Source organism: Prionailurus viverrinus, chromosome D3 (assembly GCF_022837055.1).
Source record: "Prionailurus viverrinus isolate Anna chromosome D3, UM_Priviv_1.0, whole genome shotgun sequence".
NCBI lineage: Eukaryota > Metazoa > Chordata > Mammalia > Carnivora > Felidae > Prionailurus > Prionailurus viverrinus.
In genome coordinates, this window is record NC_062572.1 from 27,127,374 (window position 1) to 27,149,863 (window position 22,490).

Consider the following 22,490-nt stretch of genomic DNA (forward strand, 5'->3'; position numbering starts at 1 on the left):
CATAAAAATGAGTGGTTTTCTAATTTCCTTGTTTGTGCTTCCTTTCCTTATTCCCTCTCTCCCCGAGATATTCACCAGGTGCTTGTCAATGTCAGGCTCAGGAACCAGCCCTCTGCTGCTGGGTCTCAGTCGCCGCTGCACGTGAAAAGCTCTGGGGAGATTTAAACACTCTCGATGATGCTTAGGCTGCACCCCAGACCAATGAGACCCTCAACATGTCAAGGGGTGGGCCCCCGGGGTCAGTGTCCCTCCGAACTCCCCATGAGGCTGTACCAGGACCCAAAGGCGCTACTCTGTGCTGTGGTTTCAGAGGGGATGACACCCAGTCTCTGTTCTCCACTGCCTTTCCTCCTTTCTCTGGTTTCTCCCCCTGTTCCCCTCTCCACCAATTGCCCTCTCATACCCAAAGAGAATGGGAAGAAAGAGACTCCTGGGTTACACATGCCTGTCCTCTGGGGCCACCCATGGGCCGAGCTGCTTCTGATTTCCACATCCCTGGACTGAGCCATCTCAGAATGTGGCGGGCAGAGCTTGGTCAAGGTCAATGTCAAGACATTTCACAGCCAGCATTGTGGACCGGGGAAAAACCCAGTAGCTCCTGGCTTGGTTTGTCTCTGAAAAAGTCAGTCCTCAACCATCCTGTGAGTTTGCTCCGTCTTGAGAGGCAGTGGTAAGAGAATGGGTTCTGGTTCAAATCCTAGAGGTACTGATTTCTAGCTGGGTGACCCTGAGAAAGTGGCATAACCTCTCTGAGCCTCAGTGTCCTCACCTGTAAAATAGGGATAATATTGTGGATGGCTGTAAAGAAGGTAGTTAGGGCCAGGAATTCAATTAAAAGAGCATCTTTTGTCTTAAAAAACATTTATGATGAATGACATAGCCTGTAAATGCAGGAGGGGAGTGTGGTAAGGGGGTGTGGCAACAAAACCCGGTGTCATGAGATCGCACAGGGGGCCACCCCCTTGGCCACTTCCCTGCTCTGGGGCTATGGACAAGTCTCTTGCCCAGCCCGGGCCTCAGTTTCCCCAGATGACAATCCCCAAATCCATGAACCATAAAACAATGAATTAGCAACGGCCATGATTTCCTTGGGCTTCAGGCTTTCCTCCTATTCAGAGGGTCGGACCCCACATTTTCCCCACTTCCTGACTCAGCGGCAGTGAAGGCATCACCGTGGGAATACCAGGATTCAGACATAGGTTGGTGAAGCCTGGGTTTCTGGGACCCAAGAGTGACCACGCACAGACCTGTGGCCTTTCCATCACTTCCCTGTGTGGAGATGCCCACACCTCTTCCTCTTTCTGGGGAGGAGCTTCTCCAAATTCATAAAATTCAGGGGCTCTCCGGCCTCTTTCATTAGGACCCCTAAGTCAGGGTGAAAAAGTTGACCTTGAGAGAGCATGATTGAGGGTAGATTGGGATTTGTGGGGGGGTGTGTGGCAATGTGTATATGTGTGTGTGTGTGTACAGGGTGTGTGTATATGGGGTATATGTGTGTGTGTGTGTGTGAGAGAGAGAGATGTGTATGCATGTAGGGTGGCCATCTGCACACACGTGCACACACACACGCGCAGGAGGGGGCCCTGGGCTCTGCATGGCTGGAGGAAGATGTTTCAGAGCTGTCCCCAGCAGGAGCTGACAGCTGCTGGATGTGTCCCTGTCATTCCGAATCCCCATCCTGACACACACATTGAAGGCATCACTTGTAAAGCCTTGGTGTGGTTCATCTGAGTCGCCAAAACACTGCCTGTAAGCCCAGTGCTGGGTTGGCAGCGTGGGCTCTGCCCGGGAAGTGTCCCCCAGGAAAAAATGACCCGTTCAGAACCTCGAGGGCTCACCCTGAGCTCTCCTGGGAGGCACCAGGCAGGCGCCCCGGGGCTTCCCCAGGTCATGGCCGTCAGAGGAGCACAGACAGGGCCTCTAGCCAGCATGCACTGCCTGGACCGCAGCCCTGCCCAGCCGCTGGGCTGCCCAGAACTCTCAAGGGAGTCTGGCTGCTGTCAGGATCACGTCGGTGCCACTGCGCAGAGCAGGGCTGGGAGGCGGTGCGGGCCACGAGCTCAGTGTCACATGGCCAGGTCCGAACCCTGGCACCCCTACGTCCAGCTGGTGAGCCACCGGGCCCCTCTGAGCATCTGTGTCTCCATCTGTGACATGGGGGACGTCATCGTGTGGACTCCTTGGTTGCTCTGAGGATTAGGTAAATTGACAGAGGTACTAGGCACACAGAGAGTCTGGCTCGCAGTCAGGGCTTGATCCGGGGGAGTCTGATGCGATGCCAGCCACACGGCGGTCCCTCAGGAAACACCCCTGAGTAGTAAGTGAGTGAAGCCACTGCATGTCAGGGATTCATGAAACAAGCAGCCGCGTCTCCCTAGGATGTCAAATCTAATCGCATCCGAAGGGCTCGAGCTCCAAGGTGTGCACAAGCCAGGTGACGTCCCAGCTCAAGGCAGGAGGTGGGTCCCTTCCCACAGCTGCTCTTGCTTGATCACCAAGGATGGGAAGAGTGTGGAGGGGCTGAGGAGCAGGAAAGGGGCAAGTGCCGGTGGAAGATTTACCCTGGAGCTCGTGCTGTCCTGTTACCACTGGCCACGACAGCCCCTTGCACGTTGCAGGAGGGGGAGTAATCCGTCAGGTGGATGCCTGGGTAGCACTTCTGCAGGAACCCTCCTGATTCCTAGCTGTCGTGCCAAACGTCAAGCTCGGGGGCAATCAACCCTTGTGAGTGCGTGCGTACGTGCGTGCATGTGTGTGTAAAATGGAGCTCAGTGTGTGCACATGCCAGAGAAGGAATTAACAACAGCATCATCATCACAGCTCACAGCTGCCAATTAAATTACTGAGTGTGTGTAATGTACCAGGTCCTTGCCTAATGTTTCATTCTCTCAGACTCTACGAAGTGGGCACATTATTCTCCTCATTTTAAAGAGAGGAAATTGATATTCTGGAAAGTGAAGTGACTCATCCAAGATCGCACAGCCCATAGGTGGATGAGCTGGGACCTGAACCCGAGACTTGCCAGCACAAGCCAAGGCCTTTTGCTCTCTCCCGCGTGTTGGAGGCATTGTGTGGAGAAGGAAACGTTCCCTGAGCCTTCACAATTCCAGGGACCAAGTGCTAAGCACAAATCTCGTCTCCTCCACTTCCTAGCTGTGGGATCGTAGGCAAGTTCTTCACCTCTCTGAGCCTCGGATTCCTTTGGTAAAGTGGGGAACCGGGAGACCCGGCTTCTGACCCTCACTCTTCCCTGGCTGAGGTAGCTTGAGCGCAAACATGATTTCAAAGCTCTGCCCCTCTCTGCGTCCGCGATCCTTGCAGGGAGGCTTTGGAGCACCTGCCATCAGGAGGAGTCTGGGTCTCCACCCTTTGAATGTGGGCCGGCCCTGCTCTGTGGCTTGTTACGGGACACGGAAGATGATGCCGCTGTGCCAATTTCTAGTGTAGGCTCAAGAGGCCTTGGATGCTTCTTCTCATCGTCCTGGAACCCTGGCGAGTCACCATGGGAAGAAGCTCGAGCTAGCTGTTGGAGGAGGAGAGACAGGCGGGGCAGAAGAGCCATCCTGGGCCAGGCCAGCCCAGACTGTCTGAAGGCCACCCCCCCCCCCCCCCCCCGCCTAAAAAAGACCAGTCACAATCTGCAGAGCTACCTACCCAACACATAGCTGCCCAGAGGGGCACATGTGAGCCGGCGGAGACCAGAAGAACTGCCTTGCCGACCGGCAGACTCAAAAGAAATGATACAAGCTTGCTGTTTTATGCTGCTGAGTTTGGGCTCATTTGTTATGCAGCAGGAGCTGACAGAGTAATCTTGAGACAGTCTCTTCCCGTCTCTGGGCCCCCAGTTTCTTCATCCACAACAGGATGGGATTCGGGCTCCCGGAATTTTGCCGTGATTTCTTGGATTCCTTACAACTTTCGGCTCTGGGGAAATCCCATCTCCCTCCACTAATGGATTGGAAGGTTTTTATTTCTACTGTGGCCATTCCTCCCATGATTTCTGCTGGAAATCTGTGCTCCTGGCATCAATGCTGCCCTTGACTGTTGGCTCTTCCTTGTTGCCTGGACCTCAAACTGAATTCTTACAGCCCAAAGCAGCTATATCCCTGTTTAAAGAACTGTAGTGCCTCTGGACAAGGTACTTAATTTTTAGGGCCTGGAATTAACTTAGCACAGAACAGGTTGGCAGTAGCTGAAGAGAAATATTCCACGGCTATCAATCATATGGTTACTGGGCTTTGTTATTAGGTCCTTTTATTTCCTGGTTAGAGAGCTGTGTTGAGGCCCCATAAACAGGGAGGGATTTGGGGCTGGGCTCCAGAGCAGAGTCAGAGAAGGCAAGCCGGAGCCTGGCTGAAATTGTTTCCTTCCAGAGGTATGTGTACATTTGCAAAAGATGCCACGAAACGGAGAGGGGCGGGGAGGGGAGACATCTCTCTGAGCCTGAATTTCTTCCTCTGTAAGATGGGGTCAGGGAATTCTCCCTTGCGGAGCACCTCACGACTACTTATGGTGTGGTTATAACATTGGCCTTGGCCCAGGAGGCCTGGGTTCGAGTCCTGACTCGGCCCCTCCCCAGCTGTGTCCTCAAGTGACTTCATCTCCCTCAGCCTCAGTTTCCCCATCTGTAAAAGGGGAGTGCCACTGTGACATCACATAGGTTTCCTGGTAAGGCTTACATGATGTAGTTTGGGGAAAGCACTCAGCGACTGGCAAACAGCAAGTGCTCAGTGAACGTAAGACATCCTTTATGATGGTGTCACCATCAATGAAATAAGGCATGTCAGGTATTTAGCATAAAATCTGGCACTTAGTAAGGGGTGAAAATGGTGTCACCTGTGGTTACTTGCTTACTCTATGTGAGAAACTTTACTAAGAATACACATGTTATTTAATCAACTCACACACTTACCACCTCTCTCTTTTATTCAACAGATATTTATTGAGCGTTTGCTTTGTGCCAGGCACTGGGGATAAAGTGAACAAAGTATCCCATTGTGAGGCCTGCCCGAGGCCACTGAGCTACTGGGGTGGCAGGGCCAGGATTTAAACGTAGCTCTTTTTATTTTTATTTTATTTTTTTAGAGAGTGAGAGAGAGAGAGCGAGAGAGCGAGCGTGCAAATGGGGGAGAGGGGCAGAGGAAGAAAGAGAGAATCTTAAGCTGTCTCCACGTTCAGCACGGAGCCTGACTCAGGGCTTGATCCCATGACCCTGGGTTCGTGAACCTGAACCGAAATCAAGAGTCGGCCATTCAACCCACTGAGCCACCCAGGCGCCCCTAAACGTAGCTCTTTTTGACTCTGGAAGCTTTTGTGTCTCCCTATCATGCGGCGTTTTCAAGATTGTGACCTCTGTGCTCAGCATCTACAGTTTAGGCTGTTTTTCTGGTCCTAACTCTGACTTGCTGTGTGATGCTAGGCAAATTACTTCCCCTCTCTGGGCCCCTCCCAGCTCTTCCATTCTATGATGCCTTCACCAATAATTCCTTAGTTTTTTAGTTCTCCTTTCTATGCTTTACGGAGAGGGGGAGGGAGAGGGTGAGAGGGACAGACAGAGAGAGAGAGAGATTGATTTCAGAAATCCTTAATGTTTTAAAGGGCTCGTGTTGCGTTGTGTTTTAGGTAAGCTGACGGAGCTGAGAGGTACATGATGGGTTTGGGAATAGGCATTTGGGGTATGAAGGGGGTTTAGCCTGGGGGTTCCTGACTCGTTTTAAGATAACACACCGTCCTTCCCGTCTCTAACACCAATAATGCAAGACGGATGGTTCTAATTAACACTGCAATTCGGGGCATCCGTTTGCTGTCTAACGGTCCCTGCTTTCACTGCTTGAGCCCCCCCTGCTCACAAGGACCCCTCCTGGGGTGCCCGTCCCCCATTCCAGCTTGGCCAATTGACACTCTTCAGGATCCTGCTTGCATCTCACTCCTTCTGCACAGAGCTCACACAGCATCCTGCTAACCTCCCCACCCTCACCCCTCCGGCCACGGCCCTTAGCCTGCATGTCGCCAGGTTGTCTATTTACGACACTCCTTCCCTTCCTGAGCTTTGGAGATTCTGGAGGTCTGGGAGCCTCCCCGGAGCATCACAGAGACATACGGTTGGTCCCCCCAAAGCTTGTTCAAGCCCATAAACGCGGAGGCTACGGTGTGTGTGTGCGAACGTCGGCTCAGTCCTTTGTTGGCTGTGTGACCTGAGAAAGCCACTTAACAGGCTCTCTGTCATTTGCAAATCCGGGACATGGTGACAATAATATCTTCTAAGGAGTCCTGGTAATCATAGTGTCTGTTGATGAAGTGCCAGCTACGAGCCAGACCCCACGCGACACGCTGTGCATACATTATCTCTAATGTAGATAATTTCCCCTCTGTAATTATCTCTCCCCACCATGGCTCTAATTTATGCAATTATTATCTCTGCATAATAACGCGCATGCTCTCTATCGCTCAGGGGTGTGAAGCATGCAGTTCGGGTTCGGGCACATAGTAGGTCCTTCAGAGACGGTGACTCATCAGAGCCGATCTCCCAACGCCCGCCGCATCCACAGACCCGCCCAGTGGGTGACAGGGAACAACGCCCCCTCTCGCCTGCGTCGCGCGGTTTGCGTCCTCGTGACTCAGCAAACGTTGCCCAGCACCTACTACGGGCCACCTACCCCGCTCAGTCAACAGTGCAAACGCCCTCCCCCTCACCGAGGCGATAAATAACAATTTCCAACGCTTAGGCGGCGTGAGGGGCCCTGAGGACAGAATTATTTTTACTATCAAACCCAAATTGGTTTACTAAAACTGTCAGCGGAAACCAAGCAAGATAAATTAAACCCAGCAGCTCTCGGGCCTCACGTAACCCTCGCGGGTGAGATGCTATTTTCACTCCCTCTGTGGGAGGAAGGAGGCGCCAGGCCCAGATGCCACACTGCCAGACGCGCGCCAGAGTCCGCGGGGAGAGCCCGAGGCTGCTGACCGGAGGACTCGGCTCCCCTGTGCACCGCGTTAATCCCGGTACCGGCTGAAACCCTTCCCCTGCCGCCCGGTCGCGGCGAGAGCGCAGACTCCCTAAAGCGGCCTTCAAGGCTCTGCCTGATTCCACTGCCGCCCCTCCTGCGTCACTGAGCTCCAGATTCACAGGGCTTCCTCCGGCTCCTTTCAAGTGCGGGTGCGGGGGAGGCCCCCAGACTCTGGAGACACGGCAAGCGGAGTGCATTCCACTCGGGTCCCCGCTGTGTGGCCACGGTCGCCCTTCCCCTGTCCGAACCTCAGCGTCCCCATCTGTCAAATGGAGGCGATGATGGAACCCGGTGCACGTGCTTGCTGTGAAGGTGCCTGCGATGTGACAGCCCTGGATGCACGCAGCGTTCAGCCTATGTTGGATATTCGAGCCCCGATGGGGAGAGAGGCGTGCTCTCCTGCTTCTGGACCTTAGCGCATGCTGTTCCTTTGGTCTCAGACATGGTTCCCCACCCCCATCTTTGCCCGTCTTGGCGAGGGTGTCCCTGAGTCGGTCCTACTGACGCTTTGGGTCCACTACTTCCTTGTGGAGGGGTCTGTCCCGTGCACCACGGGGTGTCGGGCAGTATCCGTGACCCCTCCCCGCCGGACGCCAGCAGCACCCCTCCCCCCACGCGAACGGCACGGCCAGAACCGCCTCCAGACGTCGCTGTTTCCCGAGGGAGAGGCTGCTTTCTCTGGACCAGCCTCACCCTCCCGACCCCGCGCCTCGGGGGGGCCCCTGGAGTTTTCTCCTGTCTGTGCCGTGTCAGCTCCCGGTGTGGGCTCCTCCGGGGCAGGGCTGCCCCGTTCTTGCTCTCTGCCGGGGCCGAGCCTCAATGCCCCGTTCACAGCGGGCCCTCACGTCCATGAAACCGGATCGGATTGATTTTGATGGCACCTCAAGTCCTAAGGCTCTGGGACCATGCTGGCCGTTGTGCTCTGTGGGGGCACGGAGGCCGCCCTGTGGTCTCACCATCACCCTCACCTCCGCATCGGATTACGCAGAAGGACGGTATGGCCTCCCCACCCCCACCCCCACCCCCACCTGGCTCGGGCCTCAAACTCTACCGACGGAACTGGCCATCACTGGGTTGGGGTCCTCACTCTAGATTCTGCTTCTAAGTCTCTGATGGCAAATCCTTTGACACTCTAACTCTGTATAACCTTCTCTTGGGGGTCTTACCCTGTTTTTTACACGATAATTTTCCAAAGTTTATTTATTCTTTTTTTTTTTTTTTTTGAGAGAGAGAGAGAGAGAGACAGTGACAGCACCCAGTGGGGGAGGGGCAGATAGAGGGGTAGGGAGAGAATCCCAAGCAGGCTCTGCCTTGTCAGCACAGAGCCCGACGCGGGGTTCCAACTCATGACACCGGAGATCGTGACCTGAGCTGAAACCAAGAGTCGGATGCTTATGTGATCATTTTTAGCCAAACTTTTATTTCTTAGCATTGCCGGTCACGTAATAAATATGGGTTTCTTGACAAAGGGAGGCCATATCTCTATGGTCTTTCCATATTGTTCTGAACTTTCCTCCCTTCTTGTACATAAGAGGCAGTTGGACATGAATTTGGGGCTAAAAGTCTGGCTCTGAAACTTCATGGCTGGATGACCATGAGAAGTTGTCTTTATTCCATTGACTCTTATTTATTAAGCACCTACTATGGGGCCAGGCATTGATCTACATACTGGGGTTACAGCAGGGAATCAAACAGAAACAAAAATCCCTCTATTCCCACGGATGTGACATTCTAGATGGAGGGGATGAAACACTTCAACAAATATGACAATGTGTGGTGTGTTGGTGGCTCTAAGTGCCACCCACGTAGAAAAGTGAAGCAAGGTAAGAGTGTCAAGAATGACAGAGATGATCAAGGTGTTGGGGGACATCTCAGAGGAGGTGATTTGTGAACAGAGGCCTATAAGAAGCTAGGGCGTGAGCTATGCAGGCTATTCAGGGCAGAGCATCCTGGGGAGGGTATGGGGGAGAAGAGATAGTGCAAAGGCCCTGGGGTAAGTTTGCAGAACAAGGAAGCCAGTGTGGCCAAATGAAGAAATGAAGCAGGAGACGTGGCCAGGGCTGGATCACATGGGTTGTTTTGTAAGGACTTGGCTTTTATTCTAGATAAAATGTAAAGCTACTGTAGACTTTTGAGCAGAGCGTGATGGGACCTGCCTTAGGTTTTAACAGGATCACTCAAGGTAGCGGGTTACAAATAGCCCCAAAGGGGACAAAAGCGGGAGCAGGGAGACCAGTGAGGATGCCTCTGGAATCATCCTGGCATGAGAACATGGACCATGGTGGTGGTGGGGGGTGTGTCACAGGTGCTTGAACTCTGGGCATATTCTGATTCTCGAGTAGAATCAGCAGGATGTACCGGGGACTCAGGTACAAGGTGTGACAGGGAAAGAAGAATCCGACTCACAGTGCGCATGCTGGAGCGGCAGCTCGTACTGGCCCGCGTGAGTCCGTCGTTAAGCATCCGGGCATCTGGCGAGCCTGCTGGCATTGTCTTGGTAGCTTGGAACGGCCATGGTGGGAGTAGTTACACGGAGGAAATTGGCAAGTGTGTAACCAGCTTGAAATTGGCCATGGTGGGAGTAGTTACACCCAGGAAACTGGCAAATGCCATAAATCAGGGTGTTTCTCCCCACCCTGCTGCCAAGAAAGCCAGACGTTCGACAGGCACCCATTCTACTCGTCTAGAAAAATTTCCAGTCCTTTTGACCTTAGCAGCTTATGGTAGAATGGATGATTCCTTCCCGAGATGGGAAGATGGGGTGAAACAGGTTTGGGGAAGGGGAATCAGATCAGGAGTTTAACTTTGGGGTTAAACTCCTTCATTCAGGAGGCCTTTTAGACACCCAACTTGAACAGGTCAGAAAGCAAGGAATAGGAATTAAACAGCATAGTTGTCTTGTCCCCATAGGATTACTCTAGGGAGGACGCGAATTTACGTCTGTAAAGAAACTCACAAACAGGAAGGCTCCATGATGAGAATCACCGCAATGAGAAAGAACTATGGAGACCAAGGCTTACAAACTGGTGGGCCCCTCAAATCTGGATCTGGCCAGCAGATACTGTTTTTTTTGGGGGGGGAGGTGGGAGTGGGGAAGGGCCGTTAATCTACAAAATAGAATTTAAATGATTTTAGGTGGGGACGTACTATATCCCCTTCATCACAGACCCTCCCCCTCCTTATTGTCCCACACTGACCCCACTCCCCGGTAACAGAAATTACGCGCCTGTCCTGCAGGAGTTTGAATCGTTCTTCTCTTGACTCGAGGCAACCCATCAGCTTGCAGAGAAGGAATGTGAGGCCCAGAGAGGCTTGGTGATGGGTCCAGGGTTGCTCGGGATGCCCTGTCAGGGCACGGAGGAGGAAAACGGGGCTCCTCTCTCCCGGCTAACAGTGATATCTGGGGCCACCAGGCTGACCGGGAGACAGAAAGTCTGCCCCCGGCGAGGGGTCCCTTCCTGATGCTAATGCCAGCGGTGGCCTGGCTTTGACGAACCATTTCTGCTTTAAGTGCTCAGGTCCCTGGATCGGCTGCCCCACTGTGCGCTTTGCAGTGGAAACAAAACCCCATCTAGTGTCAAGCTGAAGGTTAATTGAATGTTTGATGCCTAGAGGGAGTGAAGGGAAGGGCTCCCGGTTTCCTGTTTCCTCATTCAGGCCTGTGACACCGAGGGGAGATGTGGGCCACTCTTGGTGACACAAAACCGCCCGTCTTGGGGATACACCGTGAGGAGAAGGCCGCTGAGCCCAGCAGAAGCGGGAAGCACAGTCAGTTTCTGGGGGTACGGGGCTGGGGGGACCTTCTGCAAGAGAAGCCAGGCTATCAGGAGTTGGATTCTCCTTCTCCTGGCTGAAGATCGAGGTGCTTTGCCAGTAACTTCTGGCGGTGGGGTGCTCCCAAGCCAGGACTACACCTTCATATTTATCATGAGGGCAGTAGGGAGCCACAGAAGGCTTCCCACAGGAGACAGCTTTAGAATGGCGTTTTCTATGTGAAGCTTCAGCTAAGAAGACTCCAGGCCTCCCTTGAACTCTTTCCATAACCCCTACCTATTTCATTTTATTTTATGTTTAATGTTTACTTTAAAAAAATTTTTTTAGCATTTATTTTTGAGAGACAGAGAGAGGCAGAGCATGAGCAGGGGAGGGGGGGGGAGAGAGAGAGAGATACAGAATCCAAAGCAGGCTCCAGGCTCTGAGCTATTTGTTAGCACAGAGCCTGACACGGGGCTCGAACTCACGAACTGTGAGACCATGACCTGAGCTGAAGTCGGACACTCAACCAACTGAGCCACCCAGGTGCCCCAATGTTTCTTTTTTTTTTTTTAATTTTGAGAGACAGAGACCTCAAATGGGGGAAGGGCAGAGAAAGACGGAGAGAAAGAATCCCAGGCAGGCTCCCAGCACAGAGCTCGACGTGGGGCTCGAACTCACAAACCGTGAGATCATGACCTGAGCCGAAATCAAGAGACAGACGCTCAACCGACCGAGCCACCCGGGCGCCCCTCCACAACCAACCCCTTCCCAATATCCACGGCTCGTACACGGCAGGCGCGCACGTATGTCCCCACTCCCGCCCAGAGTTAATAGAGACAATCCAACCTGCTCTTCTCCAATATAAACTTGACTGCCCAAGGGGCAACGGTCAGAGCCTTTCTGGAGCCTACAACGGGGCCTGGCTCATGGCAGACCCTCGAGAACGAGGTCTTGTGTGAATGAGCACTTACACCAGACTCTGGAAGTCAGGGAGGTGGGAACAGGAGGGAGAGACAGCAAGGATGGGCGAGGGATGTTCACAAGCTGCCTCCGGCAGCTGCGGGACACCGATGCTCCAAGGCCCTCGAAACAGACGAGAAGCGCCAAAGCCAGGGAGAAGCCTGAGGTCAAACCACGGGGGAGCGAAGGGGATGGGATTCTGACCCAGGCTGGCCTGGCCCGAAGTCCGCAAGGGGCACCTGTGCGAGGTCTGTGCCTCTTTGATTCAACTGGGATAGAAGGTTCTGGGGCAGCCTCTGAGGGACAGCTTCAAAAGACGGTCACTCATAATTTTGCAAACGACTTCCCCCTTGCCAGCCTCCTCTGCACGGCACGGCAGGCCCTGAGTCATGCTTCCCAGCCGACTGGGTTCTGGCTTCAGGCTTGAGGGGAGCGCTGACCCCCTGAGGCCCAGGCTGCCTCCAGAAAGCCTCTTCAGAGCTTGGCACTCCCTGCCCTGCTCTCCACTGTCCAAGCCACGGTGTCTGGGCCTGCCGGGCAGCCCCTTCTTCTGCTTCTCCAAACACCACCATCTGTCTCTGTCTGCTTCTCCCCAGCCCTGGGGAGTTGAGGAGGGGGCAAGCTCTAGATGGAGCCTCTACTAGGCGCCCCCATGGAGTACAGCCAACAGCCGCACAGCCAGGTAACTCTCCATTCATTACAGTGTTTCTTCACTCAGCAGTGATCTCCTGCGTGCCTCACTATGTGTCAGGCTCGGTGCTAGACCCCGGAGCAGAGCTAAATGAGAGCAAGCCCTCACTACGAGGACCTTCCGTTCTAGTTGAGAGAGACAGGTGAAGAAAATGAACTGCTACCGTAGGCAGAGTACCTGTTAAACCTCCCCCCTCCTCCTGACTACGCAGGCAGTTCACAGGCTTTTTCTTGCCACAGGGCCTTTGCCTGTTCTGTCCCTTTCAGATACATGTATTCCAGCTCGTCCGTTAGTTCTGAGCTTTAGTATCAGATCAGATCCTCAGGGAAGGCTTTTCTGACCTCTCCCTTTATATCAAATCCCCACCTAGAACATCGCTCACCAAAGTTACGGGATGTGATTATTGGTGCATTGCCCCATTTCATGCCTGCTTCCTTAGTAGACCTGGTGTCTGGAGGCTAGGGACTCTGTGTGTTTATGATGTTGTTTCTCCTGCCACTGGGACCCCAGTTCTTTGCACGGCCCCTGACACATAGTAGCTGCTTCACTAGCAATGGCTGAAAGAACAAAGCAGGGGCAGTTGGTCCCCCATCATAAACACTCACAACTGGATATCTAAGAAGATCCGTTTCTCTTCCCCCACGTGAATCTTCCAGATACAATCTTCACCTTCCACGTACGGCTCTGGCCAGTTCGGGGACAGCACCACCCCGGCCACGGCAGAGAGCTCCCCGCCACACGTAGCTGTAAGGGACAGAGACGGACAGACAAGAGACAGACACGCTTGGTTCACAAGGAAGCCAAGATCATAGCGGTTAAGCGCATGGGCTCTGGAGCCCGACAGTCACGGCTCGCTGTGCACCGTGAACAGGCGCCTGAGCCTCAGGCGGTCTGTGCGCGTGTGCGGGATGATTAAGTTGGGGCCGGCTGCCTGCCTCCTTCCGCTGAGGGTTAGTAGGGTAGGGGCTACGGGCCCTATGGCTCTCTCAGGATCAAGGACAGAGCTCCCCGTTCTGGAGAATCCCCAACAGCCCTATTCTTGTGCAGAGTGAGTAGTGGCTAACGGATGCCTCATTCCATTCAGGTGGACCTGGGTTCGAATCTCTGCCCCCAACAGACTCCGTGACCAGGCATGCGCCGTTTTGGAGTCTCAGGTCCCTTCCTCCGCACAGCTGCAGGAAGGCCAGCCCTGACTCCGTCGGCTTATCCTGAAGCTTAACTGATTGAGCTCATGGGGGCGAATGCAGCACAGCCCCTGGCGCAAGGTGAGAGCTCAGTAATTCTTAGTGTTACTGCCGAAGAGCCTGGTTCTGAGCTGGAAGGAGAGGTGTGGCCGTGCCTGGCGCCTGGCTCTTTAAATTCCACTCTGTTTACCGCTTTGGAAAGTTCTCAACGTGGCAGAGGCCAAACCACCAATAAATTCCGCTCTGTTAAACCAGCACATTTAATACAGGGATCAATCCCTCACCACGACGAAGCTGTGACTTCACGCCAACCGCCATCCAGGCGGCGGCTGCCAGGAGCAAGGGCTCTCTTCCTTCCACCACATGCTGCACATGCATCCAGGCTTGAGGTGGCTCCGCGGCCTGGCGTGTGGGGAAAGAGGCAGGGCAGAGCCCCGGGGGCTCGTGGAGAGGAGGGTTCGACCCAGCCAACACCGTCCAGAGGGGCTCAGAGCACAGGTCTCTGAGAAAAAAGGAGACCCAAGTGCCTTTTCTACCTCTACAAGTTACCCTCAGTCTGTTCTTAGGAACGGTCTGGTTCCTCATGGCTTTGGGTTCCTCAGCTGTAAATGGGGTCAATATTATGTGCCTCACAGGATTGTAGTGAGGATTAAATGAGAAAATGCAGCCCTTGGCAACTATTATCAATAGCATCATTATTATTAATTGAACTCAGGGCTGCCGTGTGTGGTTGGGTGGGTTGTGCACTGCACAAAAGTACATAGCAAGCGGGTACAGAGGAGCTGAAATCCACGCAGAGATCTTTTCACTGAGCTATGCACTATGGGGTCTGTGCTTGTAGGAAGGGGCACCTTTAAAAATTTATCAAGCTTGGAATTTTCTCAGGGACCAGTAGCAAATTTGACCCAAAGGATGGTGAGCCCCGGAAAGGGTTCTAATGCGAAATTGGTATGTAAGTTGGTGACATACTTCTAAACCGGGGCCTTGACCTTTTCATCTGAGGGGGTCCAGGTCCCTAAGGCACCCTGGGAGGAGGACGGTGGGGCCACTCACCTCTGCATAGGGGCTCTGTGTCGTTCCAGTACGGGTCCCGCACGTTGATGCACTCGATAATGGCCGGACCCTGCTCCAGCGAGTGGCCGGGATCGCAGGTGAACTCCACAATGGTGCCGATGTTATAGGTCGGGTCGGATGTGGTGAAATTCCCATTCTGAATGTAGGGCTCATAACAGTGGCCTTTCTCAAAGGCTGGGGTGGGGATACAAAAGAGGGGCAGCAGCTCAGATGAGGCAGCGGCTCCCCGGAGAGCTGGATCTCAGAAGATGGGTCCCCTCCTGCTGTTTAGACAAGCTCCAAGGAAAATGGGCACCGGACCCCACTTTGCGATTCCAGCTGACCTGCTGACCTGCCTTGGAGCATTCACTTCTCTTTTGGCGACCTCACTATTTTCATCTCTAAAATGGGAATACAAACTTCTGCCCTCTCAACCCTGCAGACTCTGCCCTTGAAAGTCAAAAGGGCAGTCTGGCCTCTGGGTCGCCCTCAGCCTTAGCAGGTCAGATTTCTAGCTCCCAGGACCCAGCCCAGCTCTGCCACACTTCCTCCACTCACACACCATCACCCGGGATGGGGGAGGCCCCCCGGGGACTCTCACCCTCGAACCGGATGTTGAAGGCTGAGGCTGCCCGTGCCTGGTCGGACGTGAACTCAATGCGGATGCTGTTGCCCTCACTCAGCAGACCCTCAAAGGGGACGCTCTCGGTTTGGAGGGAGTCATAGAGAAGAGCTGACTTGTTGATCAAGCCACTGTAGACCATCATCCTGACAGCAGGGGGAAGGACGGGAAGATCACTGACCCACAGCAGCAGTGGGAGGCGTGTGCCTCGCTCCCAGACCCAGATCCCGACTCTGCCCCTGACTTGCCTGGTCGAGCTGCTCTGCCTTAGGGAACCTGCTTCCTTTTCTGTAGGATGCTTATTCTAGACTCACGGGTGGATGCTGAGGTTATAGGGAAAGTGCTGTGTGTGATGTTATGAACCAGACTAATTAACTGATACCAATTATTATGACTAATTGAGGAGTAGAGATTAATGCACTGAAAGAGTGGTAGTCAGACAACCAGAGTCTCAACTCTGTAACTTCTGAGCCGTGTGACTTTGGACAGGGACACTTCCCAGCCCCGAGCCTCTGTTTCTTCATCTGAAAAATGGGTGCCTACTTCACACTCTGAGCCTACCTCAGAGTGTGGACATTAGAGGCCTTGTGCATAACATGCCGAGGACAAAGCAGGCACACGGGTCAAATTTATAAGCATTTGATTATAAATCAACTGATTTATAATTCCTGATTCTCACTTCCCAACTCCCCAGCGATTGGGTTGACATAAGTCTCAGCACATCTTGGGCCTCAGTTTCCACAGTTGGGAAGGGAGGGATCGTAACGTCTCTCCCACCTATCTTACAGGTGAGCATTGAGAATATGACAGGATCGAGTGCCCTGAAAAATAAAACATGTTAGGCAAAATGCTGGCATTCATTTTTGCTGTTATTAAGGTCATTTGACACTCGGCTCCTTGCTAGTCCTGGTATTTTTAAAGAAATTATGCAAAAATAAGGAGGGAAATAGTATACAAATTAGATCAATTTCTTTTATAGAGTCATAAAGAGGCATTTTAAATCTTTTGAGTTGTTTTTTTTACTGTGACTCATAAAAAAGGTTTACTTTATGTCGCCCAGACGAATTTCTAATGTTACCAAAATGCATGAATGTCGAAGCGACAATTTGCTCACTTTGCCTCATGTCCACTGTGTTTGGGATTAGAGGAGGGGGCTGGCTTCCTGCCCCAGATCTCTGAGAATCTGTCAGCTCAACCAGCTCAAAGGGGGGTTGGCAACGCTGGGGAGTTAGAGTGTCCAGAAGCATCCCTCATGCAGTGATAGCTGGCGGGGGGGGTGGTGGTGGGTCAGTACCTCAGCTCCCTCGCCTTTCCGAAAGGACCAGTCTCCACACGGTTTTGCAGAGGCCCCCAGCAGATAGAACCCCCATGGCCCCTGCAGAGGCACCTGCTCATTAACACGCACCGTGTTGACTCCTTTTCTGTCCTGCCCGCTGCCCTATGCCTCTGCCAGTGCTTTCCAAGATTAGCTCCTAAATGAGCTACTTTCCCTAACATCCTTGTCTCCATGTCTGTTTCCAAGGGAACACGACCTAAGACAGCAAGTCTAAGCAGCTCTGGTCCTCGTTTTCTGGAACATTCAAGAATACTCTAGGGGCGCCTGGGTGGCTCAGTCGGTAAAGCGTCTGACTTCAGCTCAGGTCATAATCTCGCGGTTTGTGGGTTTGAGCCCCGCGTCGGGCTCTGGGCTGATGTCTCAGAGCCTGAAGCCTGCTTCGAATTCTGTGTCTCCCCCTCTCTCTGCCCCTCCCATGCTCATGCTCTCTCTCAATAATAAATAAAAATGTTAAAAAAGTTAAAGTAAAAAAGAATATTCTAACATAAAACCATAGAACATTAAAGTTCTAAGATTCCGGATCCTATGCATATCACTTAGAGTCTACAGACCTGCTCTTGCTTAGATACTGCCCTGAAACTTCTCCCAAATTCCTTCACGTGTACAAGCACAGTTTTTCCACGTCAATTTCCTATCCAATCGGAAACCAAGTTTTGCTACTTCTCTCCTGTTCTCCATAGAGCCTAGTATGTGACTGGGCACAGAGCAGGTGCTCAGTGAATACTCCCTCTTTGTTAACTGCAAAAAGGGACATGCAGGAGACAGACTGGGTCAGTGCAGCATGGGGGATCTGGATTCCGTTCCTGCTTCTTCCCCTTCCCTGCTGTATGACCTGGGGCGAGTCCCTTTCCCTCTCCATGCCCGAGTTTCCCGACCTGTGAAAGGAGACTGAAGCCGATGGTGTCTAACATCCTTGCCAGCCTCCCCAGGCTTTCCTTTCTCAACCTCCAGAAGCCATTGCAAGACTCCAGATCCTTAGTCACATTCCGACACTCTGGGAAGGAGTGAGGCTGGGAACCCTCAGAGGCTCACCTGTCCTTCTCATGCAACGACAGTCTCTCAAAATGCAGATGCAGCTTCTGGCCCTCTGGAGCTTTGATTGTCCACACGCAGAGCTGGCTCCCGTTGGCGTTTCCAGGGTAACTTGGGGAGAGGACGCGGCCAATGGTGGCGTTGTGCACAGCCCCTCCGCAAGGGGCTGGGGGCAGAGAATGGGGTGGGTGGTCATGAGAGGAAATTAGAGAGAGAGAGAGAGAGAGAGAGAGAGAGAGAGATCTCCCCACCCCTAGCCCTTAGCAGGAGGAAATGGGATGGGAAGAGGGACACACTGTAAAAGTCCTCTCCCCTTGGACAAGGTTCATCCAGTTTGATAGGAGACCTCATTTCACGACTGGAAACACCCCCTTGGTGTTCCATGACAGGGACCAACTGTGATTTAAGGGTTCCTCCATGGCACTGGCTGTGCCCTGATTCTTTCTGAGAGGACGGTAACAAGGACACAAACAGGCCATTCACAAAGGAAGAAATGTACTTTTAGTATTTAGTAGGCACTAAAAATGCAGCCTCACCCACAATAAAAGAAAGGCAATTCTAGATTATATTCTGTTTCCATCTGCCTGATTGGGCAAGATAAAAAGTGGCCATCGCTCACCGATGGGACAGGTGGTGGGAAATGGGCCCTCTCCCTCATCACTGGTTAGGATGCAAATGACTCCGACCTTTCAGGAGAGCAATTTGGAGAAAAATTCAGAAAGTATGTTCCCAAACTGGCCGACTCATTAAAGTTCTGGGAGTTTGTGCTAAAAAGGAGATTGAGAGATTTCCCCCAAGATTTATGAATAAAGGTGTTCACTGCTGAAGTGTTTCTAAGAGCGAAAAACGAGAAATAACACGCATGTCCACTCACAGCCATTTGGGGAAATAAATGCATCCCATTCACACGTTATTAAAAATCATACCCTTAAAGAATGCTTGAGAATATGGAAAAATGCACTCGAAATTTTCAGTGGGGAAAAAAACAAGTTACAAAATGGTCTTCCATACCTGTTTCAATGAGCTATTTGCAAAAATCTATTGAGACCATAAATATAAAAGTGATTTGCTTCTATCTTGACACTTGGATTTCTTGACTTTTTTTTTAAAACCACAACATATATTACTTTTATCATAAAAATCTAATAAAGAAATATTTAAAAAGTGATTTGTGCACCAGAGGGAGATGCATGAATGCAAGGAAATAGTCTGAGTCTTATTTTTAGGAGATACTTGGGTCTCATTAAGGGTTTGTTGAGTGACTGCATGACTAATAAGGGCTTGCAGCGGGAGAAAAAAGGTAGATCACTTTCTCCTGTGCTCTGGATTCTGCGGATTTACAGCAAAGACATTGCCAAGAAGCACCCACTCCTTGTTTCAGCACCACGGACAGAGGTGCGTGCGTGTGTGTGTGTGTGTGTGTGTGTGTGTGTGTGTGTGTCTGTCTGTCTTTCGCCTGTCCTTCTGTCCTAAAGCGGAGGTTGAAACCCTGCCTGTGCCACTTACCTGCTGTGGATCTAGAGAGTTCTGAACCTTGAGTTCACTATAAAATGGTGATAAGAATTCCAGCCTGCTTCCAGGACTGGGGTGAGAAATCGGTGAACCGATGCATAATACGGGTCTTGGCGCCATGCCTGGCACAGAGTAGGTACTCAAAATGTAGCCAGTTCTATTGTCCTATGGCTCAGGGGCTGGAGAGATGGAGAAAACTGTCCCTGGTGGGGGCACCGGCCATCTGTCCTCCCCAAGCTGCCGCTCATCTGCTGCCTCTCTGCTCCCGTTCCTTGCCTTATTAAGCCAACTGATGGCTCTGTTTGCCTTCAATTTCCCAGCCGTGGCTCCCCATCCATCTTTCTTAGCACAAAATGAGGCTTAATTCCTCTCTGATTTCACACATAGATAAAAATTAACGCGAGAGACGCACTGAGGGCAATGGCCCTATGGTTTGGATTTTTTTTCCCTCTGTTAAAAAGAAGAGAAGAGAGGAGAAATTCTGAAGGGCCTTGGGGGAACAATATTGCAACAATCAAAGCTCAGAATTTGTCATCAGGTCTCATTTGCTTTTTGGATTCCATGGACTCTGAATGCCTGGAGAGAGGGAATAATTTATTATTATTCCCAGGATTCTCTTTGTACATGGTTCGTGCTCTGGGTGCTCAGTTCTTATGGGCAACCTATACTGTCCTGACCACCATCGTAACTTTTGAGAATCTGACAGAGTTTTGCTCTCTTGACAGTTGAGGATGGTCAAGCCTATGACCACGGGTGCAGGGGCAGTGTGGCATAGCCCAGTGCTTGTCAGTCTATCATGTGCACACGAATCACACAAGGGCATGTTAAAATGTAGATTATGATCCAGTAGTCTCATAGGGGGCCCAGGATTATGCATCTGCAATAATCTTGCTGGTCTGTAGACCACACTTTGAGAAACACAGCTCAGGAGAGAAGGGTTCTGGACTCATTTCAATTTCTGTCGGGTGGCTTTGGGTGAGTGACTTCACCTCCGTGAGCCTCTGTTTTCTCATCTGTAAAATGAAGGTAATGGCTCTCATCATGCAAGGTTGCTGTGAACATTTACAGCATCCCTGGCAGTTTCTCAGTATCTATCGACTGGGTTCAAAATGTGGCTGCAGGCACACCAGAAGCACAGGGACAAAAGAAAAATTGATCATGTTTTTGACACTTTGTCAAAATGAAAAGGTTTTCTGCATCAAAGGACACTATCAAGAAGTGACAAACAACCCACAGAGCAGGAGAAGATGTTTGCACATCATATACCCGATAAGGATCTAATATCCAGAATATACAAAGTACTGTTACGACTCAACAATAAAAAGACAAGTAACAAAATTTTAAAAAACAATGGGCAAAGGACCTGAATAGATACTTCGCTTAGACGATCTACAAAGGGGGGCGCCTGGGTGGCTCTGTCGTTTGAGCTCTGACTCTTTTTTTTTTTTTTTAAATTTTTTTTTCAACGTTTATTTATTTTTGGGACAGAGAGAGACAGAGCATGAACGGGGGAGGGGCAGAGAGAGAGGGAGACACAGAATCGGAAACAGGCTCCAGGCTCTGAGCCATCAGCCCAGAGCCTGACGTGGGGCTCGAACTCCCAGACCGCGAGATCATGACCTGGCTGAAGTCGGACGCTTAACCGACTGCGCCACCCAGGCGCCCCTGAGCTCTGACTCTTGATTTTGGCTCAGGTCATGATCCCAGGGTGGTGGGATCGAGCCCTGCTCATTCTCTCTCTCTTTGTCTCTCTCTTTGTCTCTCAAAATAAATAAATAAATATATATAAACATTGAAAAAAGAGAAGATCTACAAAAGGCCAAGAAGCACATTGGAAAAGCTGCTCAATATGATTAGCCATCAGGGAAATGAAGATCAAAACCACCACGAGAGAGAGCTTCACATGCACCCGGATGGCTAAAGGCATAAAAAGAAAATGTGCACAATAATAAGAACTGGTGAGGACGTGCAGAAATTGGTACTTGACGCAGCTGGTGGGAAGGTCAAACGCTGCAGCCTCTGTGGAAAATAGCTTGACAACTCTTTAAAAAGTTAAACACAGAATTACCATATGACCCAGTGATGCCACTCCTGGGTATCGACCCAAGAGAAATGAAAACACACGTCCTCCGGGGCACCTGGGTGGCTCCGTCAGTTAAGCGTCTGACCCAGGACATGATCTCGCGGTTCATGAGTTCAAGCCCTGTGTCGGGCCCTGTGCTGACTGTGCAGAGGCTGCTTGGGATTCTCTCTCTCTGCCCCTCCTCTGCTCTCTCTCTCTCTTTCTCTCGCTCTCAAAAGTAAATGCGTAAGGGGCACTAAGGAATCTACTCCTGAAATCATTGTTGCACTATATGCTAACTAATTTGGATGCAAATTAAAAAAAAATAAAAAATAAAACGAGTTAAAAAAAGAATAAAAGGAAATGCGGACATAAAAAAATAGAGAAACCTTTTAAAATAAAGAAAATAAACTTGTACAAAAACTTGTACATAGAAACTTGCACACAGATGCTCACAGAAGCATTATTCATAACTGCCAAAAAGTGGGAAAGACTCGGGTGTCCACCAGAGAATAAACACATAAAACGGGGGCACAGCCACACGATGGCATATTACACAGCCACAGAAAAGAATCAAGTGCTCCCCAGGCTGTGGCGTGGGTGAACCTTGAAAACATGATCCCGAAGCCAGCTGCCAAAGACCACATATGCCGGGTGACCCCACTTACACAGAATGTCCAGTATAAGCAGATCCGCAGATAACAGAAAGTATGATGGTGGATGCCAAGGGCGGAAGGGGGAGGGGAAAATGGAAAGTGAGTCCAAATGGCTACGAGGTTTCCTTTGGGGCTGTTGAAGGCGATCTGGAACTACACAGTGGTAACCGTGGCGTGACGCTGTAGGTGTGCTAAACGTCACTAATGGTGAGTTTTAGGTTCTGTGACTTTTCTCCCCTACGAACTAAAGATTTGAATGGCATCGGTCGTCTGTGCTGGGAGCAGCCTCTTTGCCCGGGGCTGAGCGCCTATCCCTGAGGTCGGTCTAATGCCCTGGGGTTGGCCTCTCCTCTGAGTGGACTATTGGTGTCTAGGCCGCCGAGGCTGGAGTGTACCTGAACAGATGGGCTCCTGGCTGCTCCAGTGGGGCTTGGAGGCGTTAATGCAAGTCAGCGTCTTGGCCCCCTGGAGCTCGTAACCCAGGTGGCAGTGGAAGTGGGCCACCCCACCCGAATGCAGGTCCATCACTGTGACATCCCCATAGTCGGGCCGGCGAGGAAAACTGCAGCTCAGCATGAAGGCTGCAAAGAAATGCAAAGGCAGACACTCAAATCTCAGA

The 22,490-nt window shown here is 51.6% G+C and overlaps 1 protein-coding gene across 1 annotated transcript in view; it reads right to left on the bottom strand.

Moving 5' to 3' along the window:
- Positions 1-22,490, bottom strand: part of SEZ6L (seizure related 6 homolog like) — a 182,559-nt gene that overhangs the window by 40,919 nt on the left and 119,150 nt on the right. The window contains exons 5-9 of the mRNA XM_047828293.1: positions 22,267-22,452; positions 17,642-17,807; positions 15,253-15,419; positions 14,652-14,846; positions 13,020-13,158 (exon numbers count right to left, since the gene is read on the bottom strand). Coding sequence (XP_047684249.1) covers positions 13,020-13,158; positions 14,652-14,846; positions 15,253-15,419; positions 17,642-17,807; positions 22,267-22,452 — 853 coding nt within the window. The remainder of the gene's footprint in view (positions 1-13,019; positions 13,159-14,651; positions 14,847-15,252; positions 15,420-17,641; positions 17,808-22,266; positions 22,453-22,490) is intronic.